Genomic DNA, 19,499 nt, shown 5'->3' with positions numbered 1-19,499 from the left:
TTAGTTTTATTATTATGCATTCTGTCTCAGACATTTGGCTCATTGGTCGCTTCCACCTGAGAGAGACCCTCCCTGGTTTTGTATTGAACAAGAAGTTCTTGCCCCTATTTCGCCATTGCAAAGCCTTTCTATAAAACTAATCGGAGAAGTTAAGTTACACCCCGTTATCTCACATTTGCACTCAGTATGGACAAAGTGTCCAGAGTGTTTAATTCTGACATTTCTTTAAAGGTTGCCTCGAGCATATGGTATGAATTATGTATTAATAAGTCCCCTTTCTGCTGGTCAGAGAGGATTGTGAGGAAAGTTAATACACTCAGTGACCTATATGAGATTGGAGTGTTGAGATCCTTTGAAAATTTGGTTCAACATTTTGGTATTCCCAGATATCAGTTCATTATGTATTTACAGCTGTGCCACTTGCTCTGTACTATTTTTGGGAGTAGCATACACCCCCCTAAAGCAGTAATACTTTGGGAGCAGTGATTACTGCTTTTGGAAAAGGTCATGAGGCATCAATGTATTACTCCCTGCTAATTCAAAGTCTGGGGATGGAGCTTTAACTTCTATCAAGAGATTATGGGAGAAAGATTTAAACTTGGTATTGGCGGAGATTGTGGGCTAGGATTCTAGAAAACATCAAGTCTGCATCTAGAGATACAAGGGTGTGCCTTATGCAATTCATGATTTTACATTGATTCTAATGGACCCCCTCTAGAGTGTATAGGCTTAGTCTTAAAGACACGCCCACCTGCTGGCAATGCCAATCAGAAGATGGAGACAAAACCCATGTTTTTTGGTGGTGTGTTAAGATCCAAGAGTTTTGGTTGAATGTTCAGAGTTTTATGTGACGTATTGGGCACTCAAATTTAATTGTGCCCCAGACTCTGTATTTTAAGCAGTCATAAATATAGGGAATAAACATATACAAAAGTGGGTCCTAACCAGTGTCATGATTGGCAGACAAATTGTTTTAAGGGGACAGGATTCAGCTGGAGCACCGCCATTTCAGGATTGGTGGTCGGAGATGGGGAGGGTGGTGGATTTCGAAGAAGGGTCATCTAGAAAACTGGGGAATTTGGACTCGTTTGTGGGGAAATGGGGCAAATATTTTGTGTTGTTGGGGGGATCTCAGGGAGGGGCAGTGGAGAGAGAGGTATAGTTATTAATGTGTGTGATTTTATATATATATATATATATATATATATATATATATATATATATATATTGTGTGTGTGTGTGTGTGTGTGTATTCCCCTGTATGACCACAGGAATGTTTGTTGAGGGTCAGGGTGGGGTTGGGGTTGTTTTGATGAACAGTCAGTTTTGATGATCAATTCAAGCTCTAAAATAAATATTAACATAATTTACACATAATACATTTGATAACTTTAGCTCTATGTCTGCTACTTTTGATCATGAGATATTGTTGGCCACTGGACAAGTACATCAAACAGCTCTGTTGTAAAGAGTTTAACTGGGTGGTCTAGTGATAATTTATTCGCCCCATTTATAGAGGCCCTTGGTTCTAATCCACATTGAAGCGTCCTTACATATTAATACACTAAGATTGCATCCGCAACTCAGGGAACACATTTGTTCCCATTTTTCTTTGCAGTTCGACTGGAAAGGAGTGCGAGCTGCGGAACACAAACAAAATCTCCACAAGATGTTTTTTTCCAGTTCTAAAAGGGATAACCTTCTTTAAACAGCAGCTATTGTTTTTAAACACAAGCTCTTTTTAGTTAATAAATTACTATTAACGTAATTTAAGTCATAATAATGGAATCTAAGATTTAAAGTAATATGTACCTAAACATGAACTTCTTTTAAAATATTACTGTCCTAGATATCATGTCTGATATCAACATGTTGTCCATATAGCATCCCATGTTTCAATATCCTAGAAACATGGGATGCTATATGAGATTTAAAGTCAACAGGATTTCTAAATAACAATAACAATAAAAAGGCAGAGGCTATTTGCACTAAATGTAAATAGCAACATGTTCTTTGCACTAAGTGCAAATAGTGTTAGACATATAGTATTTGCACACCTTATTAAATACTAACACAGTGCATCACTGCATTGTGTTTATTTATAGTCCCACAGACACCCTACACCAACCTCTACACCTAAACCTAACCGTCTCTTACAAAATAGAATCATGGTTTTAATACAGTAACCATAGTATCACCATGGTATTTTATAGTAACCACTAAAACATGGTTTCCCTTCTGTCACTCACTCAACGTTGTGTCGAAGTAGTGATGCTAGGGGTCGCTCTTGGGAGCCCAAAACACCTCAGATCTTTGAGAAAAGGCCAATGAGAATTGGTGAGTGGAATTTGCATGCCACTCCCCCGGACATACGGGTATAGAAGGAGCTGGTATGCATCCACTCATTCAGATTTGTTCTTCGGAGTCGAACGGTCATGTGTCAATTGGCCTGGGGTCGGGGCGCCGCTCCCGGCCATGTGGGGAAATATACAACGTTTTTTGGGGCGTTGGGGGAGGCTATGTGCAGTCCGAGTGCATCTGCTTTTACACACACAGTAGCCTGCATGCACCTGCAGTTCATGTAACACAGTTCAACTGTTGTGGCGTTTTGTATTGGGACCCCTAGTTTCACTACATCGACACAACATCGAGTGAGGTACAGAAGAGGTTCATCTCGGTTGTAACCTCCGTTCCATGATGGTTATAACGATACATTGTGTCCCTCTTGCCACAACGCTGTACTACCCGCTGAAATGTCCGGGACCTTGTCTCGGCTCCTCAACACAAAACCTGAATGAGTGGATGCATTCCAGTTCCTTTTATACCAATATGTCCAGGGGAGTGGCATGCAAATTCCAATCGCCAATTCTCATTGGCTTTTTCTGAAAGATCTGAGGTGTTTGGGGCTCCCAAGAGCGACCCCTAGTGTCATTACATCGACACAACGTCTCGTTCCCTCCATCAGGGAACGGAGGTTATGACAGTACCTAGACGTTACTATGTTAACACCATATAACTGTAGTAAAACCATGGTTAATTTTACCCGGATCAAACCTTTCTATCAACTCTCTGAACTTCATCTTGACCAAATCACTGCAAGGAAATCAACCTTTATATTCATTTACTTTATTATTATGAGTAGTATTCAAGAAAAATATTAAGAGTGGAGAAAGGAAACAGGATGGGGAAAAATGTGTCAAAAGGCAGATTTAGGCCAAGTCATCCGCATGGAAAAAGCACATCCTCACCATCTTAACACACTAAGCCACTGCAGCAACACTCAAGGAGCAGTTTGTCTTTCATTTCTTTGTTCCCACCAGACTATTTCAGTGCAAAATATCCGAACTGTGTGGTAGGTATTCACACCTAGTTTAATGATCTCCATCATGAATACGCTGAGATGCGAGCGGAAAGAGCAAAGGCGAAAGCATTATAACAAAATCATGCTCAAATTTGTTTATGAGAAAGACATCTGAGAGAAACAAATATATATTTTATGATATTTAAAGAGGTCATTTTTAAAGGTTTTTTTTTTAATCTCTTTTTTAACTCTTTTTTTATTATTATTTATTTTATTTATTTTTACAAAAAGAGAATCTGGAATTTGTACATGATAACTACACACTCTTTATTTTTTACACTTTATAAAACATACCAAAATCAATCATGGATAACAAATATGCGTGCAAATAGGATATTTTTGCAATGGCATCCACTAACTGAAAACCTTTTCTTTTGAGTGACTCTGTAGCTACACTGATTGATATTAGTATAAAGTCCAAGACCACTGTTGGCATACACAAAAATTACCTTTCAATGGCCAAATGACCCATCCTCTGGAATAAATTTAATTTCTACAAATTAGTCTCATAAAATATCCATGTTATTTGTTTTATATTTGTCTATAAAATCTGTTCTAGAGTACAGTTTCCTCTCTCTTCCACTCCATAGCCTCCAGTGTGGCGCTCAGCTCAGCTTCTTGGCTAGCGTGATGTTCACTTATGACTGTGATTTGCTTCTCCAGTCGCCACAGCTGCTCCTGGTGCTTCTTACGAGAACTTCTGTAGGTGTGTGAGACTTTACTGTAGAGAGAAATGTCTGTGATTGATCTAGCCATTTTTATACATTTGCGTTAAAGCTGAAGTGTGTAATTTTACCAAACAAAATTGCAAACATAATGATTGATTCCAGACAGGTTTCCAGAACACTCCCAATCTGCTATTGGTCAGATAATAACAGTCACACCCCAGGCTCAGATCACTGGTTTATCCAATGATGCTTTGTCTAGGCTAGTCAGAATGTGCAAACAGTATTCTGAAACTTCTAATAAAATTTTTTTGAAGAAACCAACCTATCAATGGCTCACTTTAATATAGCCTTTAGCTATTCACGTACAGATATAATGTTTATCCTGTAATACATCTAACTAGTGTTGTCAAATACGATACTAAGTCAGTACTAAAATAAAAAATATGTCATGATCCCATTGTTTCTGCAGTACATTTCGTACTGAGCACTGACTGCAATACTTGCACACTGTTTGACTGACACACGATTTCTAACATGCTTACTTGAGTGTGTTGTCTGTTACTCCTTTTAAATTTAAATGCACAATTAATCAAATTAAAATCGGGATATGTCCGGGATTATTAAATCACGAAAGGCTGCAATTAGCCTGCATGAGCTGAGTGCTTTAAATTAATGTGTGAAGCAGACCGCTCATACACTAGACGCTCGACAGACATTGAGAATCATTTGCATTGTATAAGATGACAAAGCAGAGCATTAATTCACTGTGAAGCATGCAGCACATGTAGACTTTATATTTATATAAATAAATCACAGCATTTGTATTTTAAAGATCACACTGGGCCATGTAGTGAACTGTTTATCCATCAGAAGAAGTGAAGCTTCCATCAAAAGCACACTTATAAATAACAGTGTATGTCAAAATAAAAGCACGATTATAAATTAAAGAGACACCTGAAATCAAAGAAATTGCAACAGAAATATATTACAACTTTATTGTAAAATTTAATGTTCACTGTAGTTATATTATTAATAATAATAAATAATAATGATTCATAGTAATAATAATACAAATTAAGCAGTATTTTACAAGCAAGAGTGCAGCTTTACTGAAAATATAATAAAAAAATGCAAAGGAATGTTGAAAGTACTTATTTATTTATTTTGCGATACTTAAAGCATTTTAAGAATTAATTTTATTAGACACCATTCTCATGAAGAATGTTTGCCGCAAAGCTCATTTGCATGTAAAAGTTATCAGTGCCAAATTTGCGTCAAGTTTGGGGCAAATTTGCCACGAACTTTCGATTTTTGTAAGGGATGCTAGTATTTTGTAAATGTTGAATTTCACGACTTTTCATCTTCAATAGGATGATCAAGTGATTGTAAATGGGATGGCCATATGATAGTCATTTGCTAAAATTACATGTGATTGCATAAATATTTACATATTCATGTGATTTCTGAAAGCCATTATGATAATGATAGTGGGTAGCACTTTATATTAGATGTGTTTCTCTACATTGTAGTTACATTTAAAAAATAAGCATTGATACAATGACCTGTATCCCATTTGATACAAAGGTGTATGTATGTGTTGTTCTGCAAAACTGGCAAGATTTGCATTAGCTACTACCTTGGGTAGAGGTTATGTTAAAAAGTATAAAGACAGATGTAATTACATGCTAGTACATTGTACCAACTGCTTAATTTTTTATTCAAGTATATACATTAGTAGTTAAAGACACCTAATTTAAAGTGGGTCCTGATAAGGTGATGTATAATTAATTAAATTCTGGAGTACTTGAAGTAGTGGGAGAGACGGCTGGTCTCCTCTCTGTTGATCCTTCTCTGGGTGGTGCAGTCTGTAAGCGCTGAGTCCAATGACTCGTGTAAAGATGTCACTCTCTTCTTCAAAGACTGCTCCCTGAAAGCAAATTGTGAACCATTCAATGGTAAATTAATTTAGTTTTCATAAAGTAAACATGCTGATCTAAGTTATTTTATTGGGTTTCTTTATTTTTTTCCTACCTTTGCAGGGCTGCTTGGAGTTCTCTCAGGATAGAGTGATTCCGAGGGCCAGGAATCCCTCCTCCACTCTCCAGTTTTGCTCGGTTCTCAGCAAACCTCTACAAATGAAACAAGGTACTAGTAACTTTCATGCTAAAATCACTCTGTGATTTCAACATGAATACACAGGAAATTGTTAGTTCTGAATGTTATTCCATCTAAAGCTGGCAAATGTGGCAAATTCTGGACAAGCGCCAACATGTGACGAAAGTTCATACCACGAATATCACCAAAACTGTGCCTTTGACATCACATCCTATATCTATGCACAGAAGTACAGTAAGCAAAATAACACTGTTTTGGTCTCTGCACTGTTAGGAATAGGTTTAGGTTTAGGGTTTGTGTTTGGAGTATATATAGTTCGAAAATCGAACCTGCTGTTCCTGTCATGTCACATCCATTCAAACAAGTAAGTAAAACAATGCTGTTGTTTTTGTCTAATTACTGTTATGGTTAGGCTTCGGTTTTGGACTATATTAATGTAACAAACCAAATGTTTTTGATAATCGGAAGTGCTGCACCTTTCACATCACATCCATTCAAAGTAGTAAGAGAAAGAGAGGAGGTTGGGTTTCAGTACTGTTGCACATATGAACAACTGTAGTTCCAGCTTTGGCCACTGGCCGAAATTCGGAAATTCAGAAAAAATAGACTGATCTTAGCAGGCAAAACAATTGACCTCCTGTTGCTGATTTTCCAGTAAGATCATTCTTGTGATTTCCCGTGTTATTGAAACATTATATTATATAGGTGAATTTGTTGTTGAGCACTCTCTCGTTGTACTCCTTTAAAGTGATAGTTAGACAAACAAAAACATTATTTACAGTCAACACCCAATGAACAGATTTGCAGACACCAACAGGTCTTTAGCAAAGGTCATTAGCCGACACAGGTCAAGATCTCTCGATCTGCTGACTTTTAAATTGTTGTTAACTTTGTCACAGCTCATGCCTTCAAGTTTATCAGACTTGATTTTCTCCCAAATGTTAAATGTAATTTTAAGCAGAGGCTATACTGTTACTGTACTATACTGCACCTGCTGGGCGGCTCTCCTCTCACTCTGTTCCTCTCGCAGACTCTCCAAGATCAGGGCACCTGCTGAATCCTGAGCACACTGGACCATCAGTGCCAGCTCCAAACACCTTCTCTCTTTCTCAATGAGTCTGAGGTCCCCTCGCAAGTCTGACATCTCCTCCTGTGTGATATGAGATCTTGACTTAAAGTATGGGACATGTTTATGAATTAGACATGTTAGCTCAGTAAAAGGATAGAATTATGTCACAATGACTAGTGAAATATGCACTTTGTACATTGAGGTATAGGGCTGAACGATTGCAATTATTTTTGAAAAAATGTTGTGATTGAGGTTTTAGCTTTGATATGATAAACAATAATAAAAACTTGTGATTACATTTAACCATAATTAAACGGTTTTGCCCATGCTCTACTGCCGACCGGGAACCACGTCCTTACTTAATACATTTTAGTTTGAAAACTTATTTTCTATGTTTGTGCATTCTGTCCACACTAAGACACAGTTTCTGTGCAGCGAAAACTGAGATTTTTAAAAACGCACTCCCAAGTGGTTACATGCTGTGAAAACATGGAAAATGGAGATTCCTGAAAAAGATGAAGTATTTGTTGTCATGTGACATAGTCATGTGATCCATTCAACCCAAAACAATCAAGATGGTAGCAATTTTGGGTTCAGCCATATGCTCGAGGCTACATGTAAACAAATGTCTGAATTAAACACTCTGGACACAAGCCATGCCCACAGAGGATACTGAGTCTCCATATATACATTGATTTCAGCCTTTAACATTTGTTGAAATTCAGGATTTTGCAAAAGGGATACATTAAGGCACCAACTATATGATTTCCTCTAAACACACCAGGGCATGATCTGAGACTAAAATGTTTCCAATTGAGCAATCAACAATAGATGAAATGAGGGACTTAGATACATAAAAAAAATAATCTATTCTAGAGTACATCTTATGGATTGAAGAAAACTATTTATAGTCCCTACCAGATGGGTTCAAATGTCTCCAAATATTTTTAAGACCAAGATTTTTACACATCCAGTGAAGCATCATTGTTGCTCTAGTGGGCTTGCACACTTTTGCTTCACTATGATCAAGGACTGAGTCCATCAAAAGATTAAAGTCTCCTCCCAATATTATATCATGAGGGGTGCCAGCAGTTTGCAACATCCCTTAAAGATCTATAAAAAAAATCCCTGATCATCAATGTTAGGTGCATACATATTCACCAGAATAAGACTTTGTCCCTGAATTTCAGCTAAAACAATAATGACTTATTTAACTTTACTCTATTTGAGACATTTGAATTGTAGATGTTTACTTATCAATGTAATGACTCCCCTGATCTTACTCAAGCAAGCACTATAAAAAAAAATGCCCACCCCATATCTTTCCAAATTTTTCAGTTTCCTGTGTGGAAAGGTGCGCTTCTTGAAGAAACACTATATCATATTTCTTATGCTTAAGAAGAGAAATAACCTTCCTTCTTTTTATGGGATGCCCCAACCCATTCACTTTCCATATGGAGAGAGACAATCCACTCTTATTAACATTTTACATTTTGACATGTTAGAAAAAATTGATTGTGTCACAAATAGGATTATAAAGACCACATTAAAACATTAGTGCAAGAGCAAAACCCCGAACATCCCCTAGAACAGAAAAAACGGGGAAAAAAAGTGTGCATTATCCCCGCACACAACAGCGCCAACTGGCATCCATCCCTCCAAACTCAAACAGTCCTTGCAGGCCTACAAGAGCCCCCGTGACAACTCTGCCATCGGATTGCTCAAGTCCAGTGTTTCTATACAAATTTTGTGAGACAGAATTACACAGCAAAAGATAATCTATAAAACAAACTCAAGCCAGTAGGCAGAATAAACACAAAGAGTGTGTAGCTTCATCCATAAAACCAACTCGAATGTGTGTCGCTCTACAAAATAAACTCCAGCCACTAGGTGAAACCAACACAAAAAGAGCGCGCAGATTCTTCAGACAGTCAAACGAATGTTCAGTGAGCCGGTCCACTTGGCTGCAATATGAGTACCACAAGGTGACTCCATTGACTTTATGAAGGACATCGCTTGCTGTGGGCATGTGAATGTTTTACGGCCATCCTTAGCATCCATTATTAATTTGGCCGGGAATATCAGTATAAAAGCAACCTTCCGTTGATGTCGATCACGTTTTTCTCTTGTCGAGTTTGCAATGTCTGGGAACAATAAAATGCTGTGGTTCTTCCAAGAAAGCCTTCCTTTACTCCTCGCCTCAAGTAACACAAGATCTTTATCGGATGATCTTAGAAATTTGGCCATTGTCTCCCTCCACGGATTGCCAAACCGGAACCGTGTGAGCTTGCTCGATTTCCAGCTTATGGCCTGCTATGCCGAGCAGACTCGGAAAGAGCCCATCTAGGAATTTCACAATATTGTGTCCTTCTTTGCCCTCAGGAATTCTGACAATACAGATGTTATTCCACCAGCTACGGTTTTCCATGTCCTCCAACTTCTCCAAGACATGCTCCAAATCTACCTTGGTGGCTAGCGGATTAGCAGATAATTCCCTCTCCGATGACTCCAGATAATCGATCAGTTTCTCGACATCCCCCACTCTTGTAACCATACCAGTGAATTTCGCCTCCATGGCAGGGATCAATCGATGTATCACAGCAAGAATCTCCAAGTCAGCAACGACCTTCGTCAGCATTGCCGACATGTTCAACATCTATTGCCGCATTTCCTGCATCTCTCCAACCAAATTGATTCCCGGGACCGCTGCCTGCTCAGGTGTGTCAGCTTGAGAACATAAGTGTTTTTTAATGTCTCCAGAGCCTGAGGATTTTGAATTATTTTACATATTATCCTCCTAGAACAGTTATGGAACAGAGTGTAATGAATCTCACTGGTTTATGTCATAACAAATATTAAAACTAGCAAAGTGCACTGAGCTCGCCATTCACACGTCCAATCCTCGCATGGTGTCATGTGACTTCCGGATTTAAGAGTTTCGAAAAATTTTCATCCTATTTTTTAAACACAGTCAACTTGAATATAATATTGTTGTTATATAATAATAATAAGTTAAGAAATTATTATATAAATATATTATTATTGTTTAATTATAATTATAAAAAACATTGTTATTATTATTCAATAGTAATTTTTCTCTAAAAAATGTTTTATTTGCTCGTAGCATGGCCTGTAAAACTCTCAAGCCTTTATTTTGGCAGAAAACGGAAGTAACTGAAATTTCAAGTTAAGTTGACAACAGCCTTTTAATGCAGCAAAAATGCAGTCCATAAAAATCTGGGGCCGTAGGCATAAAGCCGCTTAGAGTCACATTTAAGTTTAAAGTGTGTCAAAATTCTAAGAATGACACAATTTGGGGCCCGTATTCACAAAGATTTTTATCTTACCACTAAGAGTTCTCCAAAGTGTTCATAGCTAGGAGTTTTTGCTTAACCTATACACAAAACTGCTAAGAGCAACTTTTACTAAGGAACTCTTAAGATAAAAGTAAGGCAGAATTGACCTTGTTGCTATTGCTATGGATGACATCACATTTTATGAGCGTGCTCTTTTAAATCGCCTACAATGATAGGTAGACAGGGAACAGCTATTTGTCAGCTAAGACAGACAATGGATGGATGGATGGATGCTCTCTGGAGGCTGTTTCCAGTCATGTCAGTGCAGCTCCTATCTACTTGAATGGGGAAACACAGAAATCTCAAAAACAGTTGGTCAAGACTGATCTTGACATATTTCAAATCAGCAATAAATTCTGTCAATATTAATATCATAAATTGTGGTTCTTTACCTCATATTGACACAATTTTCTCATCTTGTATAGCTAATGCGTTTGCACGTTCTAGAGTTGATTGACTGGTGATTGGCTCTTTTAACTGTAAGGCGGGACTTTGTTTCTACATCAATTGGCCCTTTGGGTGCTCAGAACTCCTTGGTTGAGCGTTTCAATTTCTCCCATTCACTTCAATAAAAGTGGCCTGTCTCTGCTAAATAATCTCTGGCACTACACACTATAAACATAACAGCATGCAGCACATTCAGACTATATATTTAATTGATTAAATCGTAGCCCTCAAGGTTTGATAATCGCACTGGGTCATATCGCAATTTCGAATTTAATTTGATTAATCATTCAGCCATACTTTGAAGGTCTAGATGAAATTAGGATTAAGGGGTAAAAAGTATGATTTAATCCTTTAAAAAAAAGTCTTCAGCTTCAGTGGTACTCAAGTAAAGTAAATTCCCCCAAATGACACTTAAAGGGGTCATGACATGAGGCATTCATCTTTTGACATATAAGAGGTCATTGTACTATAAAAAACGTACTGTAAGTTTCAGAACTGTTCTGAATAGAAAAAGAGCATTAATTAACCAGGCTACAAAAACGGCTCATTTGGAATTTATGGAACTTTTTACATCACAAGGACCAAATACATTTGTATTTGACTGCCTCTTCAGCAAGAAATCAATGTCTATTTTTCCATCAATGCACCCTTTGCCCTGTCTACTGGTGCTCAGTCAGTCATACAGTTGAAGAGGAGAGAAGTTCGAATCCAGGGTGTGCTGAGTGACTCCAGCCAGGTCTCCTTAGCAACCAAATTGGCCCGTTTGCTAGGGAGGGTAGAGTCACATGGGGTAATCTCCTCGTGGTCACTATAATGTGGTTCTCGCTCTCAGTGGGGCACGTGGTAAATTGCGCATGGATGCCGCAGAGAATAGCATGAATGCACACGTGCTAGGTCTCCGCGGTAACATGCTCAACAAGCGGCGTGATAAGGAGGCAACTGGGATTCCTCCTCCGCCACCCGGATTGAGGCAAGTCACTACATTGGGAATTGGACATTACAAATTGGGGAGAAATGGGGAGAAAATAAATAAATAAATAAAAAAGAGCGGTACAAGCGCAACTTTTTAAAAAGCGTCTCATTCTGCTGCTGCCACTGACTGGGAGAAAGCATGCAGTCCTCTGTGTAAACAAACTGGTAAAATGTGAGATGTGAAGACCTCTGCTTTGGCCTGTTGAAGCAGGTTGAAGCACCAAACATCACCGTGGATTGTATTACATTTGCGTAATCAGAAGATTTCAGCATGGATTGCTTGTGAAACAGTCACAATGTGATTCAAGCTTTGCAAAGAAACTGGTACTGAAAGATGATGCGGTAAAAATTGGACGAAAAACCGTAAGTAACCAGTTCCATTCATAAATATTTTTTAATGTCATGACTGTTTGATAGTTGATGGTGCTGCTTGAGTGAACAGTTTGATTCAAATGAAATGTGTTGGGTGTAAATGATGTGTTAGCCCTGAAATGTAGCTTTATAATGTTGTGTGGAGTTCACTTATTTTCTTTAAATTGAGTTTCAAATATGGCTGTATTGGAAGGGCTGCATGATGTTAGCCAATCATAACAGTAGGCATTTACATTAAAGTCTTAAAGGGCCAGACAGCTTAAAATTGAGCGTTTCAGATATAGGGCCAGAGAGAGGGTGGGATTTATTACAAAATTATGACTGTTTTGGTGCAAAAAAACTTTACTAACATTATAAGTGGACCTCAGGGAAGATAATAAAAGAGTATATCATGACCCATTTAAGTATAGTAATGGAGTACAATTATTCAAGTAATTTACACTTGTGATTGTAATTTATATATGATAAAACTATAGTGTCAAAAGTATAAAATTGGTTCTGAATTTAGAGTTTAAAGATGAATCTGTCATGATAGCCCACCCTGACTGTCACCAGCTCATACAGTAGAGCTGCTTTCTCCTCTTTGGTGTTTTTGGATAGTAAACTGCCATGACCTCTGACACCTGCAAGCGTGCCAGTGTCAGGACTGATCTTGCCCTCGCCAGCTTCACTCTGCTGCGGGATACACACAGCCGCCCTGTCCTGCTTCAGCCGGGAGATCCTCTGCAGAATTACACCTGCCTTATCCTCAAACTGGAGTAAGCTGGTGAATACAGAAAGAGAGAGACAAAAAGAGGCTTTTCAAATCCAAGATGACCTCTGTTTTATTATCAGAATTAAATAACTGTATTTAATCATTTGGGAGCGTTATTGCATGTTAAGCCATCTTAATTAATCCGATTAGCTACTGAAAATTGGGTGAAATGTTTGTCGGGATGCTCAAATTCAGATTTGGGCTACATCCACTGATAGATAGAGATATATATATATATAGATTATATATATATATATATATATATATATATATATATATATATATATATATATATATATATATATATATCATGGAACAAGACATTGTGTCAATGTAGTAACACTAGGGGTCTCTTGAGAGCCTCGTTTGCCTCTGAACTTTGAGAAAATGCCAATGAAAAACTGGCCAACAGAATTTGCATGTCCCTCCCCCGGACATACTGGTATAAAAGGAGGGAATCTTGCATCTGTTTAGTCAGGTTTTGCACTGAGGAGCCGAGAATAAGGTTCTGCCGTTACAGCCGTTGATACAGTGTTGTGGCAAGAGGGACACAATGTCTCGTTCCCTTTATCAGGGAACGGGGGTTACAACAGTAACCCAGACGTTCTCCTTTTGTCACTCACTCGAAGTTGTGTCGATGTAGTGACACTAGGGGTCCCTATCCAATAATGCCACGACACTGAACCGTGTTAAGTGGACTGCTGATGCGGGTGCAAGCAAGCTGTTGTGTGCCAAAGGAGCAGACCACATAAGGCTGCACGTAACCTTAATTCAACACCACCATAAGATGTCATATACATTTAAGGTTTAGGCATCCCTGAGGGGGGTAACAAGTGACGTGACAAGAATGCGCCAGCCACAGCCTTTTCTCTCTCTGTTTTCTCTCCATAGAGTGTTAGATGCGGCTGGGGCCATGGTAATACGACACAGGGGGTTACCATGATAACCAACACCTGTGGAGTACCTGTAGTGGGTCTGGTCGGGAATTCCTGCACCAAATTTGCAAGCCAGAGGGCTAGGGAGGAAGGACATCCAGGTAGCATCCAGTTTGTGGACTCGCCTGGGAGTAAGAGCGCAAGTGTTCACCTCAGCGGAGGGGAAAGACGCTATGCGCAAGCGGTACACCCGGTCAGCTGTTCCGTATTACTGAGTTCTATGTGCTCGGACCTTACAAAACACGGTACGAGACCGACTCAACCCGGAGATTATAGAATCTCGCAAAGGTATTGGGTGTATCCCACCCCGCCGCTCTGCAGATGTCTGCTAGAGAGGTGCTGTTGGCCAGTGCCCATGAGGATGCCACAATCTTCGCAAGGGGGAGGGCACAGACTGGGTCTGATAGGCCAATGCAATGGTGTCGACGACCCAGTGGGCAAGCCTCTGTTTGGAGACAGTATTCCCTTTCCGCTGTCTGCCAAAGTAAACAAAGAGCTGCTCGGAATGTCTAAAGCTCAGTGTTCGGTCCAAATAGGTGCGCAAAGCATGCACCGGACACAGCAACGATAAGGCTGGGTCTGCCTCCTCCCAGGGCAGCGCTTGCAGGTTCACTACCTGGTCCCTGAAGGGGGACGTAGGAACCTTGGGCAAATAGCCCGGTCGGGGTCTAAGGATGACATGAGCATCTGCCTGACCGAACTCCAGGCAATTGTCACTGACAGAACGCTTGCAGGTCCCCAATCCTCTTGATGAAATCGAGCGCAATCAGGAGGGTCATCTTCAGGGAGAGGACTTTTAGCTCAACTGACTCTAGTGGCTCAAAGGGGCGCTCTGAAGGCCCGCAAGGACCACAGAGAGATCCCATTAGGGGAACAGGCATGGCCTGGGAGGATTTAACCTCTGGCTTGGTTGATTGTATCTACGGCAGCTGGTGGTAGGCCACTTAGATCTTCCCATCCAAGTGCCAGACGTGGAGTTCCAGAGGACTAGGCATGGATGCCAGAGGGTGCCCTGTCCCTGAGAAAGAAGGTCCTTCCTCAGGGGAATCCACCAGATAGGTGTGGTCGCGAGGAGCGTGAGGTCCGAGAGCCAAGTCCGAGTGGGCCAGTAAGGAGCCACTAAAATTACTTGTTCCTCGTTCCTCCCTGACCTTGCATGGCACCTGTGCAAGTAGGCTCACTGGGGGAAACGCTTATTTGCGCAGGCCCCGGGGCCAGCTGTGTGCAACACTTCTGTCCCGAGGGGAGCCTTCGATAAGGAGTACCAGAGCGGGCAGTTAGAGTTTTCCTAGGAAGCAAACAGGTCTACCTGTGCTTCGCCGTATTGATCCCAAATCACCTGGACACCTGTGGGTGGAACCTCCACTCTCCACTGAGGGTGGCCTGTCGCAACAGCGCGTCCGCTTCCGTGTTGAGGCTGCCCGGGATATGAGTGGAAGGGGTGAAGATCACACAGTATGTGATGTGGCGCCATGCCCATCTCAGGACTCGAGTCTGAAGCCAATGCTGAAGCGGTCTCATATGCAATCAACCCGAGTGGCGTGACCGCCGCTGAAGATGCCATATGCCCCAGGAGCCTCTGGAACTGCTTTAGAGGGATCGTGGTGCCTAGTTTGAATGAGGTGATTCAATTCAGCATCGACTGCGTGCACTCGTTTGTGAGGAACGCTCTCATAGAGACTGAGTCTAACTCCATGCCGAGAAAAGAGATGTTGTGAACCGGGGTGAGCTTGCTCTTTTCCCAGTTGACCTGAAGCCCTAAACGGCTGAGGTGTTTGAGCACCTGGTCCCTTTGGGCACACAGTAATTCTTGAGAGTGAGCTAGAATCAGCCAGTCCTCGAGGTAATTGAGCATGCAGATGCCCACTTCCCTTAGCAGGGCAAGGGCTGCCTCTGCGACCTTCGTGAAGACGTGAGATGATAGGGACAAGCCGAAGGGGAGGATCTTGTACTAATACGCCCGGCCCTCAAACCGTAGGAAGGGTCTGTGTTGGGGCAAGATCGAGACATGGAAGTATGCGTCCTTCAGGTCTACTGCTGCGAACCAATCTTGATGCATCTTGAACGGGTTGGAGAGCGAAAGCCACGAGTCCAAACTCCGCGCGAGGGTCACTAAAGGGACTACAGCAATTGACGTGCCTGGTGGTGCTTCGCAGCGGGGGGGAGCAGGTAGGTAAGTTTGTGTCCCAAGGCATTTGTACTGAGGAAAGACTCAAAGCACTTACCTTGCTCCACATACCCGGCAGGGGGCAGGTTGGTGACTGAGGAGGAGGTCCTGTGGACACATCCTCTGGACTCGTCAGAACCGGCTGGGTTCGTGGCTGTGAGCACCGCCCTGTTCTGAAGAAACGAATTTTGTAGCCGTGAGGGCTGGGGGGGTGGAGAGTTCCAGTCCAGCCCCACGCTCATGGTGGCCCGGGCAAGTGTCCTCAATCCAGTGGGAAGAAGGTGTGATGGGGGGGGGCGGCTGGAGTGGCGTTTCCTTTCAGAAAGGAAAGCCGCAACCGCAACGTTGCCATGGTCAAATTCTCACAGTGAGAACAAGAGCCATCCACAAATGCTGCCTCGGTGTGATCGCGGTCCAGACACACGAAGCAGCATCTTTGACCATCAGAAGAGGAGAGATATCTGCCGCATCAGGAACTACACAAAGGCGGAAAGGCATTTTCAAAAAGACGTTCAACGCCAATTTGTACTCTTTTAGAGAAAATACTATTTTAGAGGTTTTCTCTTTTAGAAGCGCTGTCAAAGCGCAGAGGGGCGTAGACTGCACTGGCGTGCAGAGAAGAGAAAAGCCGCTGGTAACGCGCCGTAAGATCCAACAGCAAAGCTCTGTAGAGGTGAGCGGAACAGTAGTGGAAACGTCAGCTTGCTGAACACACAACCACTCGGCTCCGAAGAAAAAAATCGGACTAAACAGATGTGTGATTCCCTCCTTTTATACCCATATGTCCAGGGGAGGGACATGTAAATTCTGTTCGCCAATTTTTCATTGGCCTTTTCTCAAAGTTCAGAGGCAACCGAGGCTCTCAAGAGAGACCCTTAGTGTCACTACATCGACACAACGTCGAGTGATTGACAGAAGGGGAATTGGATTGCTTATCACGTCATAAAACATTCCAATGTCCCTATTGACATATCTGTAGGAAATCATCTGATTTCAGTGAATAAACATTAATCATTCAATCACTGATTTTATATCTGAAATTTGCACATTGTACATCCTTACAACACAAATGTCCTACACATGTAATTATTTATTTATTTAAAATAGGGAATTTTTCCTGTTTCTTGAAAGCTCGAGCAAGTTATGTATATCTACTGTGTATCAAACAGTATCCACCTCTAACAAACTTCATCAGTGCCTTGTTCTTGAGGTCACTTAAATAACAGTGAATGCTCTCTCTCCCTTATCACACAAGCAGCAGGCACTGAGATTGTGGGAGACAAGCAAAGCAAAGCTGGTTAAAATGAAACTGATATGGGTTCGACTGGAGGACAATGAATTAAACTGACTACTACTAACAAGCCAATCCCGGGCATTTAAGGTGATTTAGAAATCCCGGTCTGACTTTTTTAAAGTCTTGGAGTAAGGATATATTGTCACCCTATACAAGCAGATATTACAGCTTTTCCAACTAACATTACAACTTGTGGACAGTTTTCCCACTTCCTTTGATGACTGTTGTGCTGCACCGATAGACTGAACACCGGGGCAGGTGAATTCTCTGACATCGCAATCAGCGTATATCTTCTCCCTCTTAACGAATATTATCCATAAGGTGCAAATCAAACAATTAACAAGATTGTCTCTAGAAGGCGAAATGCAACTGAGGGTGAAATGGGGGTGTTTTCTCCTGTCAGTCATTGACGCACTATTAGAGGTTGGGCATACTAAGCTGGCTGCTCGAACACTTCTGTCGGCTTCACCTCCTATTGGCAGTTTAACGTTGCATCCAGTTCTATTTATATATCAGTGACTACATCCCAGATTTAGTTGCAAACAGAATGTGAAAGGAGCCTGTGTAGTATCCGATTTCTGGTGGATTTTTGAAATATGTATCCATGCATGCTTTTTTGGTTCATTATTCCTACACCCCCTTGCGCTTTCGAAGTAGAGGGGTTTTATGGTGGCTCTCTTTCAAATCTTTCAATGTAAGAAATATAGAAAACATTTTGTGGAATATGAGGCAGAAGTTGTCACAGCAGTTTTTAACCTAAATGTTATAATGAATTTTAAGGTAATACATATGCTAATGCTTAAATGCTAGCAGCATGTATACAATTTCTATTTCTGATGTGCCATGCTGGGTAACCCTGTCCTCAGTGAAGTCTCATTGATCCTAAATCCTACGGCGTATAACAATATATTAAACATGGAATAGGCAAATGTTCTGATTGGCTGCAATTGTGTCACGTCACTCAGCATTTCGGAGTAAATATACCGATTACTTGTCAGTGGAAACTTGTTGCACCTGGTTAGGTAATCTTTAAGACTCAAGAGAATACATGTGATGCAACTACCTGTTCGGTCTGTGCTCAGTAGTGCCCTCTGATGTACAGGAGGATGGCGTTTCCTTTATAAAGTTCTCACAAGTTGACTTTGAGAGGTCAGGCTGAGGTCTGATTAATGCTTCTGAAAAAAGAGAAGGACTGAATTTGTGTGTGTGTGTGTGTGTGTGTGTGTGTGTGTGTGTGTGTGTGTGTGTGTGTGTGTGTCACATGAGTTGTAAATCAGAGAGTGTGTGGCACCTGCGTTCTGTTGTTTTCTGGCCTTGTACAGGGACAGCAGGTCACTGTAAGCCTCCTCACACTCCTCACTGTCAATCATAGAGCCATTATCAGTAAGCCACACACACGAACACACACTTCATGCCCATCTGAGAAGCCAAAGGTGTCTGAACATGAGACAAACACTGAAAGGATGCATTGGGTCAAGGTTTGCAAGACAAAAAGTAATAGGATCAGTGGGACCCAAGGGTCTGAAACCACTAGTGAAAATGCTTCTATGTATTTGTCAACTTTATTACAAAATATATAATTTCAAACATTGTCATCATAATATCATTTTCTATATATTTCAGAATATCGTAATAAATGGTACTTCATGCAGTTGCATGGAATAATGTGCTTTTTTTACAGGTTTTAATCTGGTTTTCAATGTGGTCTGAGACTTTTGGACCCCATTTATTAAGTGAATGATCCTGGATCAGTTGATATTCCTAGTGAATCCAGACTCATGCAGTGTGAAACAGGGGAGGCAAAAGCACACCAGTATGTGAGAGCCATGTGTAGAGCCGAGCTGTCTGCCTCCTGCCGGCTGAGACTCATACTCAGCTGCTCCGATTCTCCTTTCCTCCTGACCAGAGCCACGTTCAGACGCTCATTGCGAGCTTTCAGACGCTCCAGACACCTGCTCAGAGAAAATACACCTGTCAGAATTTATTTAA

At 41.0% G+C, this 19,499-nt stretch overlaps 1 protein-coding gene across 1 annotated transcript in view; it reads right to left on the bottom strand.

Annotated features, from left to right (window-relative positions):
• Window positions 1-3,126: 3,126 nt before the first annotated feature.
• The window catches only part of ushbp1 (Usher syndrome 1C binding protein 1), a 29,077-nt gene continuing 12,704 nt past the window's right edge, over window positions 3,127-19,499 (bottom strand). Inside the window, exons 7-14 of the mRNA XM_052101895.1 lie at window positions 19,322-19,462; window positions 18,802-18,869; window positions 18,574-18,685; window positions 12,901-13,123; window positions 7,136-7,294; window positions 6,061-6,158; window positions 5,834-5,956; window positions 3,127-4,082 (exon numbers count right to left, since the gene is read on the bottom strand). Coding sequence (XP_051957855.1) covers window positions 3,917-4,082; window positions 5,834-5,956; window positions 6,061-6,158; window positions 7,136-7,294; window positions 12,901-13,123; window positions 18,574-18,685; window positions 18,802-18,869; window positions 19,322-19,462 — 1,090 coding nt within the window. The 3' untranslated portion in view covers window positions 3,127-3,916. The remainder of the gene's footprint in view (window positions 4,083-5,833; window positions 5,957-6,060; window positions 6,159-7,135; window positions 7,295-12,900; window positions 13,124-18,573; window positions 18,686-18,801; window positions 18,870-19,321; window positions 19,463-19,499) is intronic.

This window comes from Xyrauchen texanus, chromosome 32, assembly GCF_025860055.1.
Source record: "Xyrauchen texanus isolate HMW12.3.18 chromosome 32, RBS_HiC_50CHRs, whole genome shotgun sequence".
Classification (NCBI taxonomy): Eukaryota; Metazoa; Chordata; class Actinopteri; order Cypriniformes; family Catostomidae; genus Xyrauchen; species Xyrauchen texanus.
Note: the sequence above shows the minus strand (reverse complement) of the source record. Positions and strands in the feature narration are given on the sequence as shown.